We start from the raw sequence: 23476 nt of genomic DNA on the forward strand, positions 1-23476 counted from the left end.
AAAACTGCTTGTCTTTTAGAGGTAGCGGGATGGTCTGGCATTGTTATAGGTAGGCGGTTTCAAAATTAGCCTCACTAAATTAAAAATAAACGAGTGCTCATAAAAGATAATTAAGGGAGTCTACCCAAGATGAGGATTGTTTTCTACTTAACCTGCAATTTTAACACAAAGTTGTAACTCTTTTTTTCTAAACTGCTAAGAGATGTTTCATAATATCTTTCTACATGTATATCCTTTTCATTTCAGATATTAATAGTTTCAAAAAAGGTCTCAAAACACATCTCCATTATTGTATTTTATGAAAAGTTTTTCCAAGTTGATACAGATGTTTGGTTTTTAAACAGAGTCAATGACGTGGGAGTGGGAGGTCATCGAAGTGTTGAACCTCGTCGGGAGGAGGATGCAACCAAGTATATGAAGGAAAACATGAATAATTTATCATATCTGAAAGTAAACTCTCAAATTGGTTATGACTTTTATACTAGAAAACTAGTACTGCTGGAACATAATTAAAAACCTAAAATCATGCTGAGTGGTAACTGTAAGGCAAATTACGAAGCTATGTAATCACAGCTATAACTACATGGTTTTTGTGAAAAATCTATCCTAGGCCACAAAGAAAATTTGGGTTTGAGGCCAAGAGACTTTCATGATAATAATACATAACTGATATATCTCAATAACATAAAAATTGCAAGGAGAAAGTGTAACAACAGCAGTATTACTTTCAAGAACTGTGTCAGGAGCTAAAAAAGAATCTCACAAAATTAGATAAATATATCCAGTCTGACATAAACACCATATGGTAACCGCCTTAAGAGACAGGAGTTGTATGTTATGTGTTAAAAATTATGACACAGAGGTAGTAAAAGCTGGAAAGCAAATGCAATTTGCACAACTGGGTCTGAAGTCTAATATTTTATTTTTCTAGATAAAAAGAATAAGATTGCAATATTATAGCTTTGGAATTTTTCTCCCATCTAGTTAAACTTCACAGAAAGGAGCAGTTGATATTATATTGCAATAGTTCCCCATATAGTGGCATGGTTTAGCTGATCTTCCCTGGTTGCACTATTTAATGAATGTTTAAAATCAAATTTAATATAACCACATTTGCAGCAACTGAAAATGGTCTCAAAAATCAAGGGTACAATAATTCTCTTTTTTTCCTGAGGGGCTAGAATCACTCCCACAGTGTAATTAAGAATGTTTCAACTGACCTCTGAATCACTACAAGCATCAAGCATACGGATATCAACTACAGCCAGGGAAGACCTGGAGATGAGTACTGTAACATTTCAGGTCTTCTATCAAAGAATATCGCTTTCAACAGAAAAAAAAAAACAGCTCAAATCCAAGGGCAATATGCTACCTCAAGTCCTCCTTAAAAGTAGGGACTGTGCAAATATAAATCAACAAATACTTAGATAACATAAATATAAAATAGTTCAAAGTATCTGCCTCCCAAACAAAAAGCCCGCCCCCGCAGAATACAAAACAAAAACAAAAACAGATTTTAAAGACTTCCTTTTGAGAAAAGTGGTATAATCTCTATTTACACAAAATACATGATTGTTGCAAGTTTAGCTGCAGAATTAATCGTATTTGTAGCAATCTCATTTTGTAAGCATCCTGGCTGCTGAATCCTATAGATTCAGAAAGATAGCAAAGTTAGAGCCTCTTGTTCAGCTATTTTAAAATGGCAGGGGGGATTTCACTTTTGCAAAAGAGCAACAGTGGCCAAAGTAGAAGGTATTTCCAGAGTCCCTTCTAATAGAAAGGCAGTTAGTTGGCAGTGCCTGCCTGTGTGTGGACTCATGAGTCATGTCTGACTCTTTGCAACCACATGGACTATAGCCCGCCAGGTTCCTCTGTGCATGAGGATACTCCAGGCAAGAATACTGGAGTGGGTTGCCACTCCCTTTTCCAGGGGATCTTCCCAACCCAGGGATCAAACCTGGGTCTCCTACATTGCAGGCAGATTCTTTACCGCTGAGCCACTGGGGAAGCCCAGAGATATTTCCAGAGTCCCATCTGATAGGAAGGCAGTTGGAAGGTCTTCTACCCTACTAGCTCTGTTTCTTCTTAACAGATATAGGTGAGATTAGAGGGAAAGCTGGAAGAGAAGAGGCAGAGATGAAAACAGAAATGAGCGGAGAAAAAGGAAAATAAGAGGAAACTATAAGAAAGGAGAAAAAGGGAGAAAGATATTTAGTCAAAGGTCTCAATAATATAGTAATACAAATCAACTCAAAATTCAAACTATGTATGTTACCTCTAAAGAATAAGTAATTCATTAATTATCATCTCTGTTCTAGAGATAAAGAAACAGAGGCTTTGAACAATTAAGGCGTGAAGTTAATAAGAGGCAGAAGCTCAGCTTCTTGCTACCTCACAATCAAGATTACTAAGAGTGTTTATATTCGCAAAAGTATCACAACATGCTCCTTTAAAGAGAGCCAATATTACTAGTGCATTCTAAATTACTAGATTTATAAAAAATTGATATTCATTTAAATCCTCAAATAGTTTTTATATTAGATATTATAACTTACTTTCAAAATCTATAAAAACCCTTCATTCAAATTGAAAGCACTACTCTACTTACCAGAGATTAAAAACAAAAAATTAATTCAAGTGATTTTAAAGCATTAAAAACTGCCTTCCCATAGCACATAAATTTGTAACACACTATGCACTATGAAATCCTGGTTAAAAAAAAGTTAAATTCACTCTAATAATATAAGCATAGTAAAATGTGGTACTTTGCACAAGATGTCGTATCTGCTAAAGACCAGAAGTGGTAAGTAGAAATCCAAAGGACATACTAGGCTGCTGGCAATGCTTTCATCAGACCGTTTTTGTCTACATTTGTGTTGTGTGTATGTTAAGTCACTTCAGTTGTGTCTGGCTCTTTGTGACCCTATGGACTGCAGCCCACCAGGCTCCTCTGTCCTTGGGATTCTCCAGCCAAGAATACTGGAGTAGATTGCCTTACCCTCCCTCCAGGGGATCTTCCTGACCCAGGGATAGAACCCACATTTCTTATGTCTCCTGCTTTGGCAGGTGGGTTCTTTACCACTAGCGCCACCTGGGAAGCCCACATCAGTGGTAGTTTTCCATTAAAATAAAAGTAATCCACAATATTCTCAGCCTAGATATGGATAATTCCAGAGGCTTCTAAATATCCACATTCAATTTCTATAGCCATCACAGGTAGGTGGATTCCTGAAAACACTGTGCCTTGAACTAGCCAGATGTCACATCACCTCCAGCAGACTGTTGAGGATTTGACTGTTCATATGAATTATTCTAAATTTGAGAAGAACATAGTAGTCACTATATAATAACTACACTGTCATTCATCAACACAAGTATAATGATAACCTCATTAATATTTGAGTTATTTTCAGTAATTTATATTGTTTCATTCTCAGCTTCTTAACTGACCCTTTGGCCTAATGGTCACCTAGGACTTGAGGTACCAAATTGTGACGATGAACAAAATACTCCAAGATTACACTGAGAAAGGACAACCTAGTTATTGGTCTACTACAGAACTAAGTGAATATTATTAAACAGAATAAAAATATATATGCTAAATTGTCCATCTTTTCCTTCTGCACTACAAAAAATTTAAGGAATACAGCAAAAGTTGAATCAATAATCACACAGGGGAAAAACAGATAAGAAATGACACAGCTGTTAATACAGTAAAATTTAAAATGAAAGCAAGTAAAAAATGGTTCTAAGCCAGACTTTTATGCATCCAGCAGCCTAATAAATAAATGTTACTCACAAAAGTATACAGTAAAACTAACAAAACTTTAACACTAGTTTCTATAAAGAAATACCCAATAAGAAACAACAAAATGATCTGCTTCTTTTTGGCAGTGGTAGCATTACAGGAAACCAAATTACTCAAGCTGAAAATTAGTTTGTTTCTTTTTTAATGGAAAACAGTCAGAAAAGGACTTTAATCCACTTGGCATATGCCAATTGTTCAGCAATCTATATAAGATAGGCACTGTCAGTGACAAAAAGTGATTATGTGAGGCTTAAAACTCACTGTATTTATAATATGTATCCCAAAGGACATTATTACTACTGTTTTAAGGCCTAGTTATAGTCTCAAATGTGTTATAAAATTATCTCAGCTTTGGGAGTTTCCTTTTTGAATCTCCTAGCATCCAGTAAATTCACACACACAGCTCAGTGTTTCTAGTAACTAAAGAAAGCAATTCAGACCAACAAGAGGAAAATGTGTTAACCTCTCCAGGGATCAGGATATTTTAGAAAATGCAGCCTTGACTCAAGGGAATGAACTGCTAGTAATGATTCCTGACGGTGGCAAGAGATACTCTGGGAGGAAAAACCTGTCAAATCATACCAGCAGGTGGGCAGCCCACTTTGCTTATCACTAAGACTTGGATGATTATCATACTATATAGTATTAATACATTCATATAATATATGTATGGTATGTATACATACCATACATATATATATATATTTTTTAATCTGTAGGGCATGGTCCTAGTATTAAAAATTAATGCAATGTTAGCTAAAACTACTCAGTTTATATAAATATATGCTGCATAACCTTGTCTCACATCTAACTTTCACTAGAAAATAATTATTTTCATTGCAATTGATCTGTTATTTCTCAAGAATAGACATATTTTTACTTCATGCAAATTCATGGCAATATTTTTAAAGTGTTACTGAATTGGAAAACTACCCCTCTTATTCTATTTCAACACTTAAGCAGTGATATACAGATTTTTCTGATTCCCAGTTTAACATCCAAATACAGAAAATAAACTAAATACACAGATTGAACTTTTTTTTTAACAACTTTAAGGAAATGCTGAAGATTGAATCTAGGAAATGCCATATTTTATCTTAACTTTAGGTGAAATTATAAAACAGAAATTCATCAATTAGTGTAAATAAAAATAGCATCCCTTTGAAAAAAAAGACCTTATCACATGTGCAAATTAAATAAATACAGATAATAGTGCAAATTAAATACACAATTACAATACCCTCAAAACTGTATCTAATTCATTACTCAATTCTAATACCTTATTGTAGTTTTATAATTATTCAAGAGGCTGAAATTTATAATTTCTATTAAATGCAAAGGTTTTTCAGAACACTAAAATAATACTAAGACCATTATAATTTATGAATAATCATTTTTTAAACATATTTGCATTTTCACATAAATAACTATGAAAATGTAACTCAGAAGAAAAATATAATACCATAATCCATTAAAGGAAAAAAAATACAGTGAGTTAGGTCAGTTTTTTAAGAAATAATTAAGTTAGTATATTCAAGAGCACTTTTCTTCTTCACTAACATAGGAAAGTGAAACAAAATTAGCATTTTCTCCATGACAGAAAGTTTACTGCACTTCTAAATGCTACTCTATCTCCAAAAATGCCCTTCTCATTGTTTTGCAATACACACATAGTTTGTACTTGTGGATTAGCAGCGTTATTTTCTTCTTGAGAAGATATTACAAAATGAAACACTCAAATGAACAAAACCTCACAGCAAAATTTTAGGAAATCTAAAATCATCTTGGCTGGGTCATATTTCAAAGACGATGATCAATGTTGTTAGTCAGTGGGGGGAAAAAGTCAGTAGAAATATAAAATATGAAAAGTCTTTAAAATCCAGACAGTAAATATAAAAAGAGACAGACTTAAGTGAAATCTGGGAAAGATATTTAAAGAAATGAGGTATGATGGAGCTATAGTGCTACAATTCATCTCAACATATTAAGTTTTAATAATAATCTATACTTCAAAATTGCAGAATCAGCAAAAATCATAAACTATCTGCTGCTGTGTTTTCGTGACCTTTCTGGTCAGATTTTTAATAGTCACTAGTAAATACATTCAAAATAAGCATTAAGCTAACTGCATAATCATATGGTAAGCATATCTGCCACTTAAGAAGGCAAATTATAAGTAAAAATGTAAGCAAACAATTTTGTATTAATAATAAATACAGCCTCAAGCATTTAACATTATCAATATTTTAAAAATTTAAATAACAAATGCAACAATTTTATACAGAACTGTACCATTTATTATACACACAAGTTGATCAGTTCCCTTTGTTTACAAAGGCTGGTTATAGACAAAATGGAATGTTACAGTACCATCTTGCATAAAATTTTAGTACAATTTTGTACTAGAAAAAGGGCGCAAAAACACCAGCCTAATAAATCTGATTAAATGAAGTATCTTTTCTTTCTTTTTAAAAAGTACATCATTAACACATACACCACAAACTGTACATAAGCTCACTTTTAAATCACCAGTTGAAGATACGGTAGCAGGTACGTTGTAGAATTAACCATTCCTCCCATCAGTTTATTAAAGGCTTGCTCTGCTACTCATTCAGGAGCCTTTGTTAACGTATAAGCTTGTAATATGAATTACGTAACTCAGGTAAGTACAATTTAAAGGAGGCCAACAACAGCTGCCAAGAATTATTTGTAGTAAGAAACGTCCTTCTCACAGAAGATTCACTGAGGAGCAAAGATTTTTCATGTATCATTCTTCCGTAAATTTAGAGTAGCTGCTCAAGATTCTCCATTTTGAACTTTGGATGTTGGTGGCTGCATGAAATCCTTAAAAGGAACTAGTGCCTCTTTCAGGGCAGAACAGACTTCGGAAGATGAGCAGGTGATGCATTCCACTAGAGTTGGGTATAAGGCAATTACTTGCGCCCAGGTATTTCCATCAACTGTAATGCAAGTATAAGGAAAAAGGGGGCTGAATTAGCAGATTATCTAGTTAATGCAAACACAATCCTTTAAATGCAATGCAAAAAAATTTTTTTCTAAAATATGGAGATTCCACAAGCTTGTACCTTTTCTTTCTTTAAACTCTAGAAGACTTCCTGCAATATTTAATAAGGGAAAAATATATGATCAGTGTGCAGACTCATCAATACCACCAAATATGATCAAGTATTTAAATGATACTTCAATTTGTGAAGGCCTTGGAAGCTAACAAAACAACTTAGAACAATTCAAACTTTTGTCATTTTCAGTATAATAGCCAGAGAAGAAAGTGTACTTTTCAAGAACAATTTAAAAACAATTCAATTTTGGGAAAGTCCCTGGCGGTCTAGTGGTTAGGATTCTATACTCTCACTGCCAAAGGCCAGGGTTCAATCCCTGGTCAGGGAACCAAGATCCCACACACCAAGTGGCATGGCCAAAAAAATATATCCAATTTTTTATGCAGTTGTATGCTAAAAAATATATACATCTTAAATTATTTTCCTAGTAATGACCTTAATATTGATGTTAACTTCAAATGACTACATATACATCCATTCTTCTCTTACACTGTTTGCTAATCTAGTCAAGGCTATGGTTTTTCCTGTGGTCATGTAGGGATGTGAGAGTTGGACTGTGAAGAAGGCTGAGCGCCGAAGAATTGATGCTTTTGAACTGTGGTGTTGGAGAAGACTCTTGAGGGTCCCTTGGACTGCAAGGAGATCCAACCAATCCATTCTGAAGGAGATCAGCCCTGGGATTTCTTTGGAAGGACTGATGTTGAAGCTGAAACTCCAGTACTTTGGCCCCCTCATGCGAAGAGTTGACTCACTGGAAAAGACTTTGATGCTGGGAGGGATTGGGGGCAGGAGGAGAAGGGGAAGACAGAGGATGAGATGGCTGGATGGCATCACGGACTCGATGGACATGAGTCTGAGTGAACTCCGGGAGTTGGTGATGGATAGGGAGGCCTGGCGTGCTGTGATTCATGGGGTCGCAAAGAGTCAGACATGACTAAGTGACTGAACTGAACTGAACTGAATCTTTAATGTATATGAGTAGATTTAAACTGTAGTGGGGAGGGACATTTCTGCCCTCCTCATCACTATTATGAACAACTAGTCCAGTTAAATGCTATCTGTGAATGGACAAAAGTGTTACACCACAATTACTTGATTTCCTTATGCACTGAGATCATATATTACATTTCTGTTTTCCTGTAAGTACTGTGCATTGTTGAGAGCACAATACACAATAAAAACTGATGGCAGACTTTTCTTAGACAGTATATGTATACAGCACTTAGTGGAACAAGTCCCAAATCTGGGAGGCAGTGTAGTATAAAAAAAGAACAGTACACTATGCATAGGAGCTTTGGTTCCGTTTTTCACTCCAATTTACTGAGTGTCTACTAAGTATCTAAAAACCTTTCTGAAATAACATAATGTTGGGTGTCCCTGAACAAGTCATATAATTTCTCATGTCTCAACTTTATTACAGAATAAAGGAATGAGGTTCTCAAATTAGTGTTCTTCAAGTTACCTCTTCAAAAGAAAAAAATGACGGTCAAGTAAGTCTGGCAAATGTTATACATATTATCTTCCCTTTTGGGGATTTACAGTTCACACGAATTTATGAAATGCTCACAGTAAAAGACGAGGTTTAACTTTTATCAATTCAAGGTTTCCAAAATTAATTTGACTATGAAATTTTCCCATTCAGTATCCACTGACATCCCTCAACATTAATATTCATTCCTTAGTACATATCTTGGGAAATGCTAATCTATTTTTAATCTCTTCTCCACCCAAACAGGCTTCCTCAGAGCAGAGGTAAGAAAAAGAAAAGGCGAGTGGGACTGATGGATACAGATAAGGGAGCAAATGTCAGGCCAGAGCTGTTCTGCTTTTTATCAGTTTTCTATGTTGGAAATCCATATCAGATTTCATTTGTAAAAAGAATTTTGCTGCTTAACAACAACAAAGAAAAATGCCATTTTAAAAACCAATGGCGTAAGTAGTTTTAAACAGTTTGCTCCAGTAGTTGTCTACAGAACTTCCCACTAATCACTTAACAAAAAGATTACACAGAAGGAATTCTGGGAAAAGGAAAAGCAGTAAGGACCAGGAGTCTGTCTGCCCACTTAGAAAACAACTGAACTGGCAGAATCTGAGGCAACTGTTTTGAAACTCTGGAGCCTACTGAAGGCTTGCAGATTCTAAGACTTGGACAGTATATTATGGTTAATTTTTGTCAGTCTAAGCCTTTAGCACAGTAGCAGCCTACCTATCCCCCACTTCTAGCCATGTGGTACGCAGCTGTGCTCATGTTCCTAGCACAGCCTTGGATGGCTTGTGGGAGGCCAGAGTAGGAAAAAAGGACCCTATCCTTCAAATATCAGGGATCTGTGCTCTAACTGCTACTTCTGATCACAGACAAACAGAGGCTTCAGGAACAAACAACAACAACAAATAGTTCAAAAATGGGAAAAGGGTTTGAAAAGACATTTCTCCAAAGAAGATATACAAATGGCTGATAAAGCACATGAAAAGATGCTCAACATCATTAATTGTTAGGAAAACGCAAATGGAAACTACAATTAGATACCCCCTCAAACTTAACAGAATGACTATTATTAAAAAACAAACAGAAAACAAGCATAGGTGAGGATGTGGCGAAAACACAGCTCTGGTTCACTGTTGGTGGTAACGTAAGATAGTACAGCCACTGCGGGAACAATATGGTGGTTCCTCAAAAAATAAAAAATAGAATTTAAAGTATGATCCAGAAATTCTGGAAAACTTCTGGATATAATTATACACGCAAAAGAATTGAAAACAGGATCTCAAAGAGATATCTGTATGCACTTGTTGATAGCAGCATTATTCACAACAGCAAATACATGGAAGCAACCCAAGTGTCCAACAGACGAATGAATACATACACACACAGAATGGAATATTATCTGGCCTCAAAAAAAGAAGGAAATTCTGCAACATACTAAAATATGGATAAAACTTAACAACATTAGCTAAGTGAAATAATAAGGCAAACATGGTATGTCAACTTACATGAGGTAGTTAAGAGTAGTCAAGATCACGGAGATAAAAATTAGAATTGGTGATTACCACAGTCTTGGAGAAGTGGGGAATGGGGAATTATTGTTTAATGAGTACAGAGTTTCAGTTACAAAATGGAAAGAGTTACATACATGGACAGAGGTGATAGTTACCAACATTGTGAATGCATTTAATACCACTGAAAAAACAGTTAGGATGATGAGTTTTTTAATATGTATTTTACTGTGATAAAAGAATTTTGGGGAAAAAAAAGATTGCATAGATTGAAAGCTATCTAGATTGGCCCGGACTTATTTCTGGTTTATTGTAGGAAAACACAAAAATACATTATTTAAGATAACATCATAAAACTCGGGAAGCTACTCAAATTTCTTAAATTAAAAAAAAAAAAGTTTTAAAAACTAACCATAGATCTTCACGGGCACTCTGGACTTAACTATCAAAAACAATGAAAAAGCTATACATATTGATACAGAAGAATCTTTATTATATTTTATGAAGTGGAACAAATGAAGTGTGTTCAGAACAGTAGGTAAGATATGGGGCTATTATGAATGTTTATTTGTGTTAAAAACTGGGGGCATGTGGGAGCACTGTTGACTTTTGAACAACACAGGTCTGCACGGTGTGGATCTGCATGCACGTGATAAATACTTCAGTGCTACATGATCCCTGGTCGGCTGAGTCCAAGCATGCAGAAACCAAAAAACGGAAGAACCGTCTAAGTCATAGAGAAATTTCTGACTGCTTGGAAGGTCAGCACCCCTAATTTCTGCATTGTTCAAGAGCCAACTACACATATATTTGTATTTACATAATAAACTTATGGAAGGATTCCTAAACTAATACAAATGGTTGACTACAATAAGGTAAGAGCTAGGCAGGTACAGAACAAGGGATACAGATAGAGAACAGGGGAAAGACTGCTGTTCCCTGTATATCTTTCTACAGTTTTGAATTTTTGAACCATGTGTATATTTACTATTTTTTTCAAATTTTTAATTAAAGATTGAGTAAGATGACAAATTAAGTCCAAAAAAATATCTCTCCCACCAGAGAACCCTAAAACAAATAACAAATGTTCTAAACAAATATTGGGTGAACACTGGCTCTACTGGTTACCAGCAGTCCAACACATTTCTGCTGGGAAGGCCCAACGTTCTCCGAGTTGTTTTCTTTTCTATTTCTTAATGGAGTTTAGCATACCATGTTAATATGTTACTATATCATCAATTATTTAATTTAAATCTTCATTTAATATACCCACAGGCATAATTCAAACTTTCTTGAACAATTTAACATTAATTTAGTTAAATCATCTATCATTAATACACTGCCGTACCCATGGCCCATTGACTTTTCAAAAGAAGGCTATTCAGTTTTCCTTCCCTTTTCTTCCTTTATACAAATTCTGGTTACATTCTTAACAGCTATCTAAAGATCATAAAAAATACATTTGCCATTCCTAGTATATCTATAGCAGTAACATGAAAAATAGAGAATTTCCTGTTAATATATTTCTAAGAATCAAATTCTATCTTGTGATCTAATAAAGATTTTACTGGTCTCTAGGAAGTCAATGCATGATTTCCCTTTCTGAAAAATAAACCAGAACATCTTATTAAGATTATTCAAATTTGAACTTGATAGGATAAATTAAGGACATTTGTTCAAGAATTTTTCTTAGAAATTCTACACCTTCTTTTTACACAAGTGTACTGCTTCTTGAAATTTAGTATCATATGCTTCCTAGGCCAAAGTAACAGTCAGTGAATTTTGAAAGCAGCAAAATATGTATTTGATTATGTAACAACTGACAGGAACAAATTATCTTGGGATTCATTTATTAGGAACCTATGTTCTTCTTGGGTCTTAAAAGTAATGCTGCTTAAAACATCAATCTGCTTGTACCAGAATGTAAATAAACAGACTTTTTCTGTAACAAAGTCTTATTGTATAAAAAAGTAAGCTAAACCAGTGTGCTTAGTGACACAATTGACTTATACTCTGATGCCAGCTCTTTATGTTGTCCTGAACCAGTAACAAGCTCTTAAAACCAGTGGCTGGTCCAAAAAAAAAAAATTCAGTGGTGGTGTTGTGTTTTAGAATAGAATAAAACATGATTAAAAAGCCTGTCAAGAACTTTACGCTTTAAGGGGAGTGAGTCATGTACACACAGAACCATAATACAGAGAGCTGCAGGACAAAAGCACACAGAAGAGAGCGACAGCTTCACCAAACAGAGAAATCACTCACTTTCAAGGAACAGAAACAAGGCTTCAAAGCAGTGTGATATCTGACCAGGGTGGACACAGGCAGGAGAATGAAATGAGGAAAGCATTGGTAGTACCTGGGTAGACTGGCCATGTGAGTTTGGTGGGAGAATAGTATATATGAAGTCCAGTGGGAGATAAAAGCATGAAGAGAAGAGAGTTAAGACAGTAGGACGCTTTGTATTTGGTAGGTTGCGGTAAATGAAAAAGATTATTTTGTTCTGTTTTATAAGGATGGAAAAATGAATCACCAATGCAGCACTTTTAGAAAAATCACTTTTGGCATTAATGTAAAGAATAGACTGGATAGAAATGAGTAACAGAAAAGGGGAAACAAATGAGAAAGCGCTATAAAAATGATCCAAAGCTATTTATATGATAAATGGGTACAAATGTAGAATAGAAGACTCCTATGACCCAAAAGACTCAGTCATGTTCTACATTAAAAATATATAAAATATAAATTATCTACACAGCTGCTGCTTAGAGTGCTCAGTCGTGTCTGATTCTTTGTGACCCCATGGACCATATCCCACCAGGCTCCTCTGTCCATGGGGATTCTCCAAGCAAGAATACTAGAGTGGGTTGCCACGCCCTCCTTCGGGGATCTTCCCAACCCAGGGACTGAACTCAGGTTATTGCAGGCGGATTCTTTACCGCCTGAACACCATTTAGGCCAATTTGGGCCTCCCAGGTGGTGCTAGTGGTAAAGAACCCGTCTGCCAACGCAAGAGTTGTAAGAGATGCAAATTTAAGCTCTAGGTTGGGAAGATCCCCTGGAGGAGGGTACGGCAACCCACTCCAGCATTCTCGCCTGGAGAATCCCAGGGACTTCATCTCTTCCCTTTAAGCTACAACTATTAATATTAATAGTAAAATATCCTTAATTCAGTAAAAGTGTCTCTGCCCCAACACATGAGGACTGCAGAGAATTCCACACGTCTGTACAATTATACAAAAGACTGGATAGACTGAAAATTCTCTGGCAGTCCAGTAATCAGGATGCCAAACTCTCACTGCCAAGGGCCTGGTTTGTTTTGATCCTTGTCAGGGAACTAAGATCCCACAAACAGTATGGCCAAAAAGGAAAAAAAAAAAAAGAGTGGATGAACTGAAATACACAGAGGCGGCAGAACTGGGGAAATAGTGGAGGTGGTACCTGCAGTCCTGGATCCCCAGTCACAGCAGTGAACACCAAAGAAAACCTGAGCAGTAGGGCAGGTGACACAATGACTGGCTTCTCAGCCACAGCAGTGACTAAGGCTACAGAGAACCAGGCAACAATAGCGACAGCACCCCTCCAGTCAGAGACCCATGTGACTCTGGCCCCTCTGCCCACAGCAGCAGTGTCCATGAAACCGATAACCCTGAACGTGGTAACAGCTCCAGACCCCAGCTCCTCACTGCACCCACCCTCTCTCTCTGCTGCAGTAGACCCAGGAGACCCCAGACATGGTGGAGATACCTGCCATACCAGTGACCTAGGCCGCAAGAAGGTACCAGCAACCCCCAAAGCAAAGTAGTGACAAGGGCACCAGACGCTACCTCTGGCAGAAGCAGTGGATGGTGAAAAGTGCCAATTCTCACTCTAACCACAGGCATCGCAGATAAGAGAAATCAAAAACTTGTACTATAGTGCCACCTACTGAAAAACCAAAGAAAGGCTTCTCATCATTAACCTGTTCCATTATTAAAATCAAATAAAAAAGAAGCTTTACTAAAGAAAAAAGGTGTTTGTTCCTTCAAATACATCAGAGGAACAATTTTCATCAAGCAACATGAAAAATTAAAGTAACCTGGTGTCAGAAAAGAAAACAACAATTCTCCAGAAGCCAAACTTAAAATCACCCAACACTGCAATCTAATTGATAAAATTAAAACAGCTGACAGAGGAGCCTAGTGGGCTACAGTCCATGGGGTCACAAGAGTCAGACATGACTTAGCGACTAAACCACCACCACCTAAAGAAATTTAGAAAGCTACAAGATAGCTCAGATAGAAAAGTAGTACAACGAGCTTAGGAATAAAATTAATGAACAGGAGGAATATGTTACCAGAGAGACTGAACTCTAAAAAACAACCAAACAAACTCTGGAGCTGAAGAACTCAATAAAAAAAGATGAAGAATGTATACCACACACGGGAAACAGAGCAGACCATATGGAGGAGAGAATCAGCTAGCTCAAAGACAGAAGCTGTGGGCCTTCCCTGGTAGCCCAGCGTTTAAGAACCCACCTTTCAATACAGAGGATGTAGGTTTGATCCCTGGCTGGGGAACTAGGGTCCCACCTGCCATGGAGCCCTCATGCCCCAACTAGAGAGAAGTCCACACACCACAACAAAAACCCAATGCAGTCAAAAATAAATAAATAAATGTTTAAATAAAGATTGAAATTTTATAATGACACAGGGAGGAGAGGAAAGAGACCTATGATTTTTTAATGAAGAAACTGTATAAGAATTATCCAGTTCTATTAGGAAAGGCAACAACAGAGTAATGGGCATTCCAGGAGAAGAAGGAGGGCTTCTCTTCTCTGGTAGCTCAGTGGTAAAAGAATCTGCCTGCCAGTTCAGGGGCTGCAGGAGACACAGGTTTGATCCCTGGGTTGGAAAGATCCTGTGGAGGAGGAAATGGCAGCCCACTTCAGTGTTGACAAAAGAGACTGGCAGGCTACAGACCATAGGGTCAAAAAGTTGGACACAACTGGGCAACTGATCACACACACAGGAGAAGAAAGGAAGAAGGGAGTAGAGAGTTTATTTAAAGAAACAATAGCTGAGACCTTCCCAAACGTGGGGAAGCAACTGGATATACAAGTCCATTAAGCCAAGAGAACACCTAATTTACTTTAGTGCAAAAAGACCTTCTCTAAGACAAATTATATTAAAACTGAGAAAAGATCAATGACAAAGAAAGAATTTTAAAGTCGTCCAGGGGAAAAAGAATGGTAACCTACCATTAGGTAACCCATTAGGCGATCTGATTTCTCAGCAGAAAATCTATATAGGCCAGGAGAGAATACTCAAAATGTTGAAAGATTAAAAACTACCAGCCAAGCCTACGCTATCCAGAAAAGTTATCCTTCAGATATGAAAGAGAAATAAAGCCTTTTCCAGACAAAGGAACTGAGGCAAAAGATCTCTCTTATAAAAAATGTGGAAAGGAGCTCTTCTACTTGAAACAAAAAGATAAAAGTACACAAAACACTGAATAAAGTGATAATACAGATAAAAATCTTTTAAATAATTATAGCATAAAGGTTAAAGAGGGGAAAGCAATAAAAAATTACTAATTTAGTAATGAAATCACAACATAAAAAAGCATAATTTGAGACTACAAAAAACACAAAAGGGAAGAGAAAAAGGACAGAACCTGTACAAGCAAATAAAATGTGCTATCAGCAGAAAAAGAAATATTTCATCTGTAAGACACTTCACAGAAACATCAAGGTAAACACAAAATATAAATCTAGAGCAGAGATAGAAAATATAAAAAAAGAGAAAACTGAGAAAAATATCACAAAACCCACAAATGAAAATGGTGTAGACATAAGGAAAAAGAAAGAATGTACATATAGACAAACCAGAAAAAAAGATAAAATGGCAGTCCTCAGTCCTCATCTATTAATAATCACTCTAAATGTAAATGGATTGAATTCACCAATCAAAAGACACAGAGTGGCTGGATGGATTAAAAAACAAGACCCAAGAACATGCTGCCTCAGGAGACTCATGCCAGCTCTAAGGACAAACAGAGGCTCAAAGTGAAGGGATGGAAGATGATACTCCAAACACATGATAGCCAAAAGGAAGCAGATGTAATATCTGTATGCACTCTTATCAGACAAAACACACTTTGAGCCAAAAAAAGGTAACAAGAGACAAAGATGAACACTGTTTAATGATAAAGGGGAAAATTCATCAAGAAGACATAATAGTTGCTAATATATATGTACCTATCCCAGGCGGTGCTATGGTAAAGAACCTGGCTGCCAAGAGACACAGGTTCGATCTCTGGGTCAGGAAGAAGAAATATTAAGTGTTAGCAAGGATTTGGAGAAAAGGGAACACTTGTTCCCTGTAAATGGGAATGTAATTTAGTACATCTACCATGAAAAACTGTAGAGAGTTTCCTCAAAAAAATTAAAAGTGGAACTATGATCCAGCAACTCCACTTCTAGGCATATGTCCAAAGAAACTGGAAGCATATCTCAAAGAAATATTTGTATCCCCATGTTCACTGTAGCATTACTAACAGTAGCCAAGACATAGGAACAACCGAAGTATCCAATGATACTAATGATGCAGTATGTATGCATATACATATTTACATATATTTGTAAACACACACGCGCACACACAACAAAATATTACTCCACCATGAGAAGGAAGAAAATCCTGCCATGTGAGTCAATGGAATGGACCTGAGGGCATTATGCTAAATGAAACGTCACACCGAGAAAGACAATACTAGTATGATATTGTTTTTATCTGCAATCTAGAAAAACTGAACTCAAAGAAACAAAGGGTAAAACGGTGGTTGCTAAGAACTGAGAGTCATGGGGAAATGGGTAGATGTTGGTCAAAGGATACAAACTTCCAGGTACAAGATGAATAAGTTCTGGAGATTTAACATACAGCATGGTGATTACAGTTAATAATACCATATTATATGCCTGCAAGTTGCTAAGAGAGTAAATTTTAAATGTTCTCACTGCAAGAAAAGAAATCGTAATTATGTGACATATTGAAAATATATCAAATCAACAAGTTGTATACCTTCAACTTACACACTGTTATATACCAACTGTATCTCAAAGCTGTTGGGGAAAAAGTTGGCAAAATTTGTTTAAAATAAGGAAAACATTACAAAGCAATTTTACTTAATTGACATCCTTATGTCAGCTGTAATGGACTTGTTGCTTTGTTGTCCTAAGGCCCAAGGGAAAAAAGTCTTATAGCTATTATGTTCCTAAAATTCAGTTAACTAAATAGTAGTACAAAAATACAACACAAATTGAACATAAATGTTATAAGCTTAGAATTACTGTGTTTCTAAGTACTTACCATTCTCAGGCTTAGTCTTCTTAAGTGAATCAATGAGAGTACTGACTGCTTTTAAAACAAATATGATTTCTGTTACTTGTTGCCTAAAAAAAAGGGGGAAATTATTTCCAAAAAGATTTTAAGATATACCATGTGTGTTTTTTCACTAAGTTATACAAATAGATATACTTTGGAAAATACTGAACATTAAACAATGCAAAGTTAATATTACTTTTAAATTCTTATAAAAGAAAATCATTTCAGTAACACGTATTTTGGTATGCAACTAAGATAGTTATTCTAAGTTATCAACACTAAAACGGGGGGAAAGACAATCTATTCATGCAAATTTAAATTTATTTGTAAGATATTTCTTAAAACTACTTAAAATTAAAACACTGTATAAGATATGCTGTTAAAACTTCTATAAAAGTTTTTTTTTCTTTTTAACTAATTAGTACTAAAAGAGATCTGCCAAAACTTAAATGTAAATAAACATTATTATTACCCCCTGCACATAATTTATCATGCTGTTAAAAGTATGTTTAAAATTACAATAGAACTTATTTAACTTTCTAAAACAACATATAAGAAATATGTTCAAAGTCAATTTAGAGACATCAGCGATGAAGCTTGGAGTAAAGGACCAACAAGAGTAGTTTGATTTTTCTTTCTTTCTCTCTGTAGAAATATATTTCTTCTTCTCTACAGTCCTTCCCCATGCCCCACTCCTGGTATGAATCTGTGTTATCACTCAACTGATAAGATTTTCTTAATAGTATAAGAGGGTACTATTTCAAGCCTCCCTTTTAAAGTATGGTGGTGGTTTGGTGGTTTAGTCGCTAAGTCCTGTCTGACTCTTGCAACCCCATGGACCATAGCCTGCCAGACTCCTCTGTCCATGGGATTCTCCAGGCAAGAATACTGAAGTGGGTTGCTGTTTCCTTCTCCACTTTTTAAGTATACAGGTATTTTACTGTGCTGCACTGTCGTTTTAAGAAAAGAATGTAATAATACTGCATTAAACATAAGATGATACAATAATATAACAATTATAATAAGACTATTTAAAGCAATAAACATTTAAAACACAAGAAAGAAGGAAAACTGCCTTCTGAAATCAAATATCTTTTGCTCTAATAAAAATATTCCAATCAAGGCAACCCTATTATTGCTTTCCTAAGTATACTTCAGAGGTCAATTTTAAATAAATTAATTTTCAATCATGACAATAACTGAATTACTAACACCTGTCTTTGGAATGTTTTTGTATATAATTTATTAGAAGGTATAATTTATGTTCTAGAAATTCAAAATATAGTGGTCCTAAAAGCGGAAATACAAACAGCAAATAAGCACTGGTAATTCAAGAAGAAAAAAATTTTTAAGGCAAATTAATAACTTGCCTTTAATAATAATTAATAGTTATTAATAATTAATCAGGATTATAATTACTAAAATAATAAATCTGCCTAATTAATAATAATCAGATTAGTTTTCATTCATCAAATTTTTAAAAGATAAGTGATAAAGCTGCAAATAATTTTAAACTGCTAAAAACTGAGAATAACAATAATATACTCCTGGGAGGACATGAACTGGTAGAAGTCTCTAACAGGCAATTTGTAATATATATCGAAACCTTTCAAAAGGTCTGTATCTTTTGACAGGTCAATTCCAACTCTAGAGATTTATTCTAAGTAAATAAGAATGTACACAAAGACTCAGGGTTAGTGATTTACCCCTCCAATATTGCCTTACGGAAGGAGATCCACAGCAATTTTCCTAACTCTTTCTTGACTTAGATTACTTTGTCTTCCAATATCATGTTCCGTTTGATTCACTTGCTTTGCCTTAAATTCTAACTTACACATTAAAAACTAGGTTGGCAACATAATCCAATTTTTTATTGTATTTTTTTATGAATTCTGATCTGTACCCCAACTTTGATTAGCCTTGGCTTAGCAGAAAGATCTAGAGCTTGACCAAATGAGAAGGAAATCAGTTTAGGTACAAGGACTTAATTAAGCTAACTAGATGAAAAGAAGATACAAGAAATGGCTAGATGACTTACAGAGAAACCTTGAAATGATTGTGAAACAAACGAGGAAGTTCATAAAGTATGATTTAACTATTATTTTCTCTCTAGAGAAATTAACAATCATGTGTTCACATAGATCCACAGGTCCTTAAGCAGAAATCCTTAGGCAGATATATTTTAGAATTCATTTTTTTTCCAAAATAATATAAGTAACTTGGTGTGTATGTCATATATTACTTAACCCCCATGAGGAGTCAGAAAAGGCATCCTATAATAAACACACTAATATATATGCAGCAAAACTTATGAATGTTTACATTGTATGGAATAAATAAAATTATAAACAGCCTCAGGTTAAGTTCAGAAATATTTATGAAAACACCTGACTTTCTGAGCTTTTTAAATTAACAACTATGATAGTGTATTTCCTTAATTAAAAAAATATATATACATATACCTTGGGAGAGGGCACTTGCCACTTAATCTTTCATCCTCTATGTAACGATGTAGTACATCCTGAGACCTCTTAAGAAGCACTGAGAGTGCCATTCGTGAGATGTAGCCTTCTTGAGGTGTTGTGACTTTATTACTGAAGGAAAACTGAAGCAGGGTTTCAAAACACATTTTAGAAAATTCTTCTCTCAAACGAATATCAATCTCTGCTTCTGTAGAATTAACAACGTTTGATGGTTAATACAAGGTTAAATAAATATACTCTAGTGATACAAATTCTAAGCAATGTAGGAATAAAAGGAAATTCCTTAAGTGGTAAGAAGCATGTATGAAAAACTTATAGTGTGTGTGTGTGTATATATATATAGAGAGAGAGAGAACAATTTTTCCCCTTGCAAGATCAAAACCAAGGCATGACTATCCACTCACATCACTTTAAAGTTCTCATGTCCTGGCCTTTGTTTACACTTCAACAGCACTATAGAATACCTCTCAATAGTCTTCCACATGGTCCAACTTGGAATAATCCATTTGATTGTCTCCTTCCTTTTTTCTTTTGGCAGCATCTTCCCCAGACCCTGACCTCTGCTCCAGTCTGGACTAGTTGCCCTGTGGATATGCTGTCCAGTTATCTCCTGGAACCAGTCTCTGGCCTCACCCTATGAGTTTTTATTCTCTCTTGTGTTATATCTTACTTTCTAGATCTTAACGTGCTCCCCTTTCTTGATTTACTCCTTTGTTTTCACAGGGCATATTCTGCAGCTCCTGAGAACGTGAATGGGAGGGAAGTGAAAAATTTGAGACTACATTTCTTAAAGTGTCATTTGACTGTCATACTCAGAGTGTAGTTCCCAGCACCGTCAGCATCACCAGAGAATGTGTTAGCATATTCTCATGCCTCACTCCAGACCTACTGAACCAGAAACTCTGGGGTTAGAGCCCAACAGTGACTTCCCTCCAGGTGAGGATAATGCACGCTGACATTTGAGAATTACCATTCTACATTCCTCACTTTCTGCGTCAAAAACCTTTTCCATTTGACTCTGAAACCACAGCCTCAGTGTATGTGAGCATTCAGTGTTGCTACTGAGAAGTCCAATGTCCTTTTGACCCAACTCTTCGGTGTTTGAACTTTTTTTTGGTCTTTTCTGAAATCTTTTAGCGTCTTCTCTGTATCCCTGATATTCTGGTATTTCACGATGACAAGACTTCTTGTGAGTCTCTTTTTCTTTCACTATTCTGGGTACTGAGTGACCACTTTTTTTTTTTTAATCTATGTATTTATTTTTGGCTATGCTAGGTCTTCATTTCTGGGCAGGCTCTTCTCTAGTTGTGGCAAGCAGGGACTACTCTCTAGTTGCTGTGTACAGGCTTCTCACTGCGGTGGCTTGTCTTTTTGTAGAGCACAGGCTCTAGACATGTGGCTTCAGTAGTTGCTGAGTTGTGACTCCCAGGCTTCAGAGCACAGGCTCAAACGCTGTGGTGCGTGGCCTTAGCTGCTTTGAGGCATGTGGAATCTTCCTGGACCAGGGATAGAACCCATGTCTCTTGCACTGGCAGGTAGCTTCTTTACCACTAAACCACCGGGGAAGTCTGTGAGTGACTACTTTTAATCTGCAGATTTATGTCTTCAATTTGTTTCTTTAATAACTTCCTCTCCTAGTTTTTCTCTATTCTTTTTGGAAGACCTACTGTCAGATGTAACATCCCTGAGATCCATTTTCTTTCCTCTCAGATTGTCCACTTGTTTGTCTTTGCTCCACTTCTGGGTTTTTCCTTAATGTTTTCTTCCAGCCTTTCATAGAACTTATGTCAGCTATCATATTTTTAGCTTTTTTGAACTCTTTTGTGTTCTAACTATTCCACTTTAACAGCATTTTTCTTGTTTTATGAATGTAAAATCTATTATCTCCTTGGGCATCCTAATTATAATTTTTTAAAATAAATGTTTTCTATGGCTCTGCATTTTTATCTCTTTCTTCCCAATTTTTTCTACCCTCTCAATTGTTTTGGTCTTTCTCTTTCATGTTGGCAGATTTCCTCAACCATCTGTGAGCTCTGGCTGTCAGATCATACTTAAGAACACGGCACCAAAAATAATCACTGGAACCTCTGTGTTTATAAGTTGGCCTTATTTACTAACAAAAAGGCTTTGTATGTATACATTTAAAGAAAACTCTAAAGCTGAAAAATTTGTGTCTGATTGTAAAGTCACTGGAAGAATATACATACATGTACCTTCTTTATCTTGGTACAATTAATTATAAATAGCAAGAGGTACCATCAAAAAATTGCTGGAAAAAGTATAAATGGTAATAGTCCTTATTTAACAGAATATTTACATGTAGTTATAAATATGGATCTTAAAATGTGTTTTATAAAAACTGATCTATAATTTTTAAATATTCTTAAAAAGTTAACTACATTAAGTGGACTTCAGAAATTTTTCTCTGATGTTCTAATGTTTGTTAAAAACTTAACATTCAGAAAACTAAGATCATGGCATCTGGTCCCATCACTTCATGGGAAATAGATGGGGAAACAATGTAAACAGTGACAGACTTTATTTTGGGGGGCTCCAAAATCACTGCAGATGGTGACTGCAGCCATGAAATTAAAAGATGCTTGCTCTTCGGAAGAAAAGCCAACCGAGACAGCATATTAAAATGCAGAGACATCACTTTACCAGCAAAGGTCCGTCTAGTCAAAGCTATGGTTTTTCCAGGAGTGATGTATGCATGTGAGAGTTGTACATAAAGAAAGCTGAGCGCCAAAGAACTGATTCTATTGAACTGTGGTGTTGGAGAAGCCTCTTGAGAGTCCCTTGGACTGTAAGGAGCTCCAACCAGTCCATCCTAAAGGAAATCAGTCCTGAATATTCACTGGAAAGACTGATGCTGAAGCTGAAACTCCAATACTTTGGCCACCTGATGCAAAGAACTGACTCATTGGAAAAGACCCTCATGCTGGGAAATATTGAAGGCAGGAGGAGAAGCAGACGACAGAGGATGAGATTGTTGGATGGCACCACCAACTCAACGGACGTGAGTTTGAGCAAGCTCCAGGAGTTGGTGCTTCAATCCATGGCGTCGCAAAGAGTCGGAAACAACTGAGAGACTGAAAATGTTAAACCTGCACTTTACCAGATTATTTAAAAAAAAACTGTCCGGGCTAGGAAAAAGAACCAATTTGTAAATGGACTAACTGCAATTTATAGTCCTGAGAGGTTGGTATTAATATCTTTATTTTATAGATGACAAAACTGACACTTAGTTACCCAACTACTAAGTTAGCCAAGTTAACTAAGTGGTAAGAATACACACTCATTACTTCACAATAATCCCTGACTTCACAAAACTGGCTAACTTATCCAATGATTTAGGTGATTTCCATAAGTACTCTGCAATTTAATTAATCACACATAATTCACAGAATATTTATCATATTTTTCCCTCATAAAGCTTAATTCTTTCTTATCCATTCACCCATTTACATTTACCACAATGGTAGGAGTAAACACTTCTACAAGTCAGCTTCTTCAAAAGTATTTCAATATTTATTAACATTTTAAAAAAATCATTGAAATAACATACCTGTAAATGAAGAGGACTGAGAATGTATTGATCCTTTATTAAGCATAGTCATTATCTGACCAACAAATTCCTTAGGAATAAAATTGGCATAAGGTAGTATCTCAGTGCTGATAAGCTGAACTACCTAAAACAAAAAGAGGCAAATTCAAAGGCATTATTTTTTATGATAGTAACTTATAGAA

General features: G+C 35.7%; 1 protein-coding gene across 1 annotated transcript in view; it reads right to left on the minus strand.

The window, feature by feature from the left end:
* Nucleotides 1–6104: 6104 nt before the first annotated feature.
* The window catches only part of MON2 (MON2 homolog, regulator of endosome-to-Golgi trafficking), a 110799-nt gene continuing 93427 nt past the window's right edge, over nucleotides 6105–23476 (minus strand). Inside the window, exons 33-36 of the mRNA XM_052639698.1 lie at nucleotides 23295–23418; nucleotides 19706–19913; nucleotides 17229–17311; nucleotides 6105–6768 (exon numbers count right to left, since the gene is read on the minus strand). Of these exons, the coding sequence (XP_052495658.1) occupies nucleotides 6605–6768; nucleotides 17229–17311; nucleotides 19706–19913; nucleotides 23295–23418 (579 nt within the window). The 3' untranslated portion in view covers nucleotides 6105–6604. The remainder of the gene's footprint in view (nucleotides 6769–17228; nucleotides 17312–19705; nucleotides 19914–23294; nucleotides 23419–23476) is intronic.

The sequence above is a fragment of the Budorcas taxicolor genome, chromosome 5, assembly GCF_023091745.1.
Source record: "Budorcas taxicolor isolate Tak-1 chromosome 5, Takin1.1, whole genome shotgun sequence".
NCBI lineage: Eukaryota > Metazoa > Chordata > Mammalia > Artiodactyla > Bovidae > Budorcas > Budorcas taxicolor.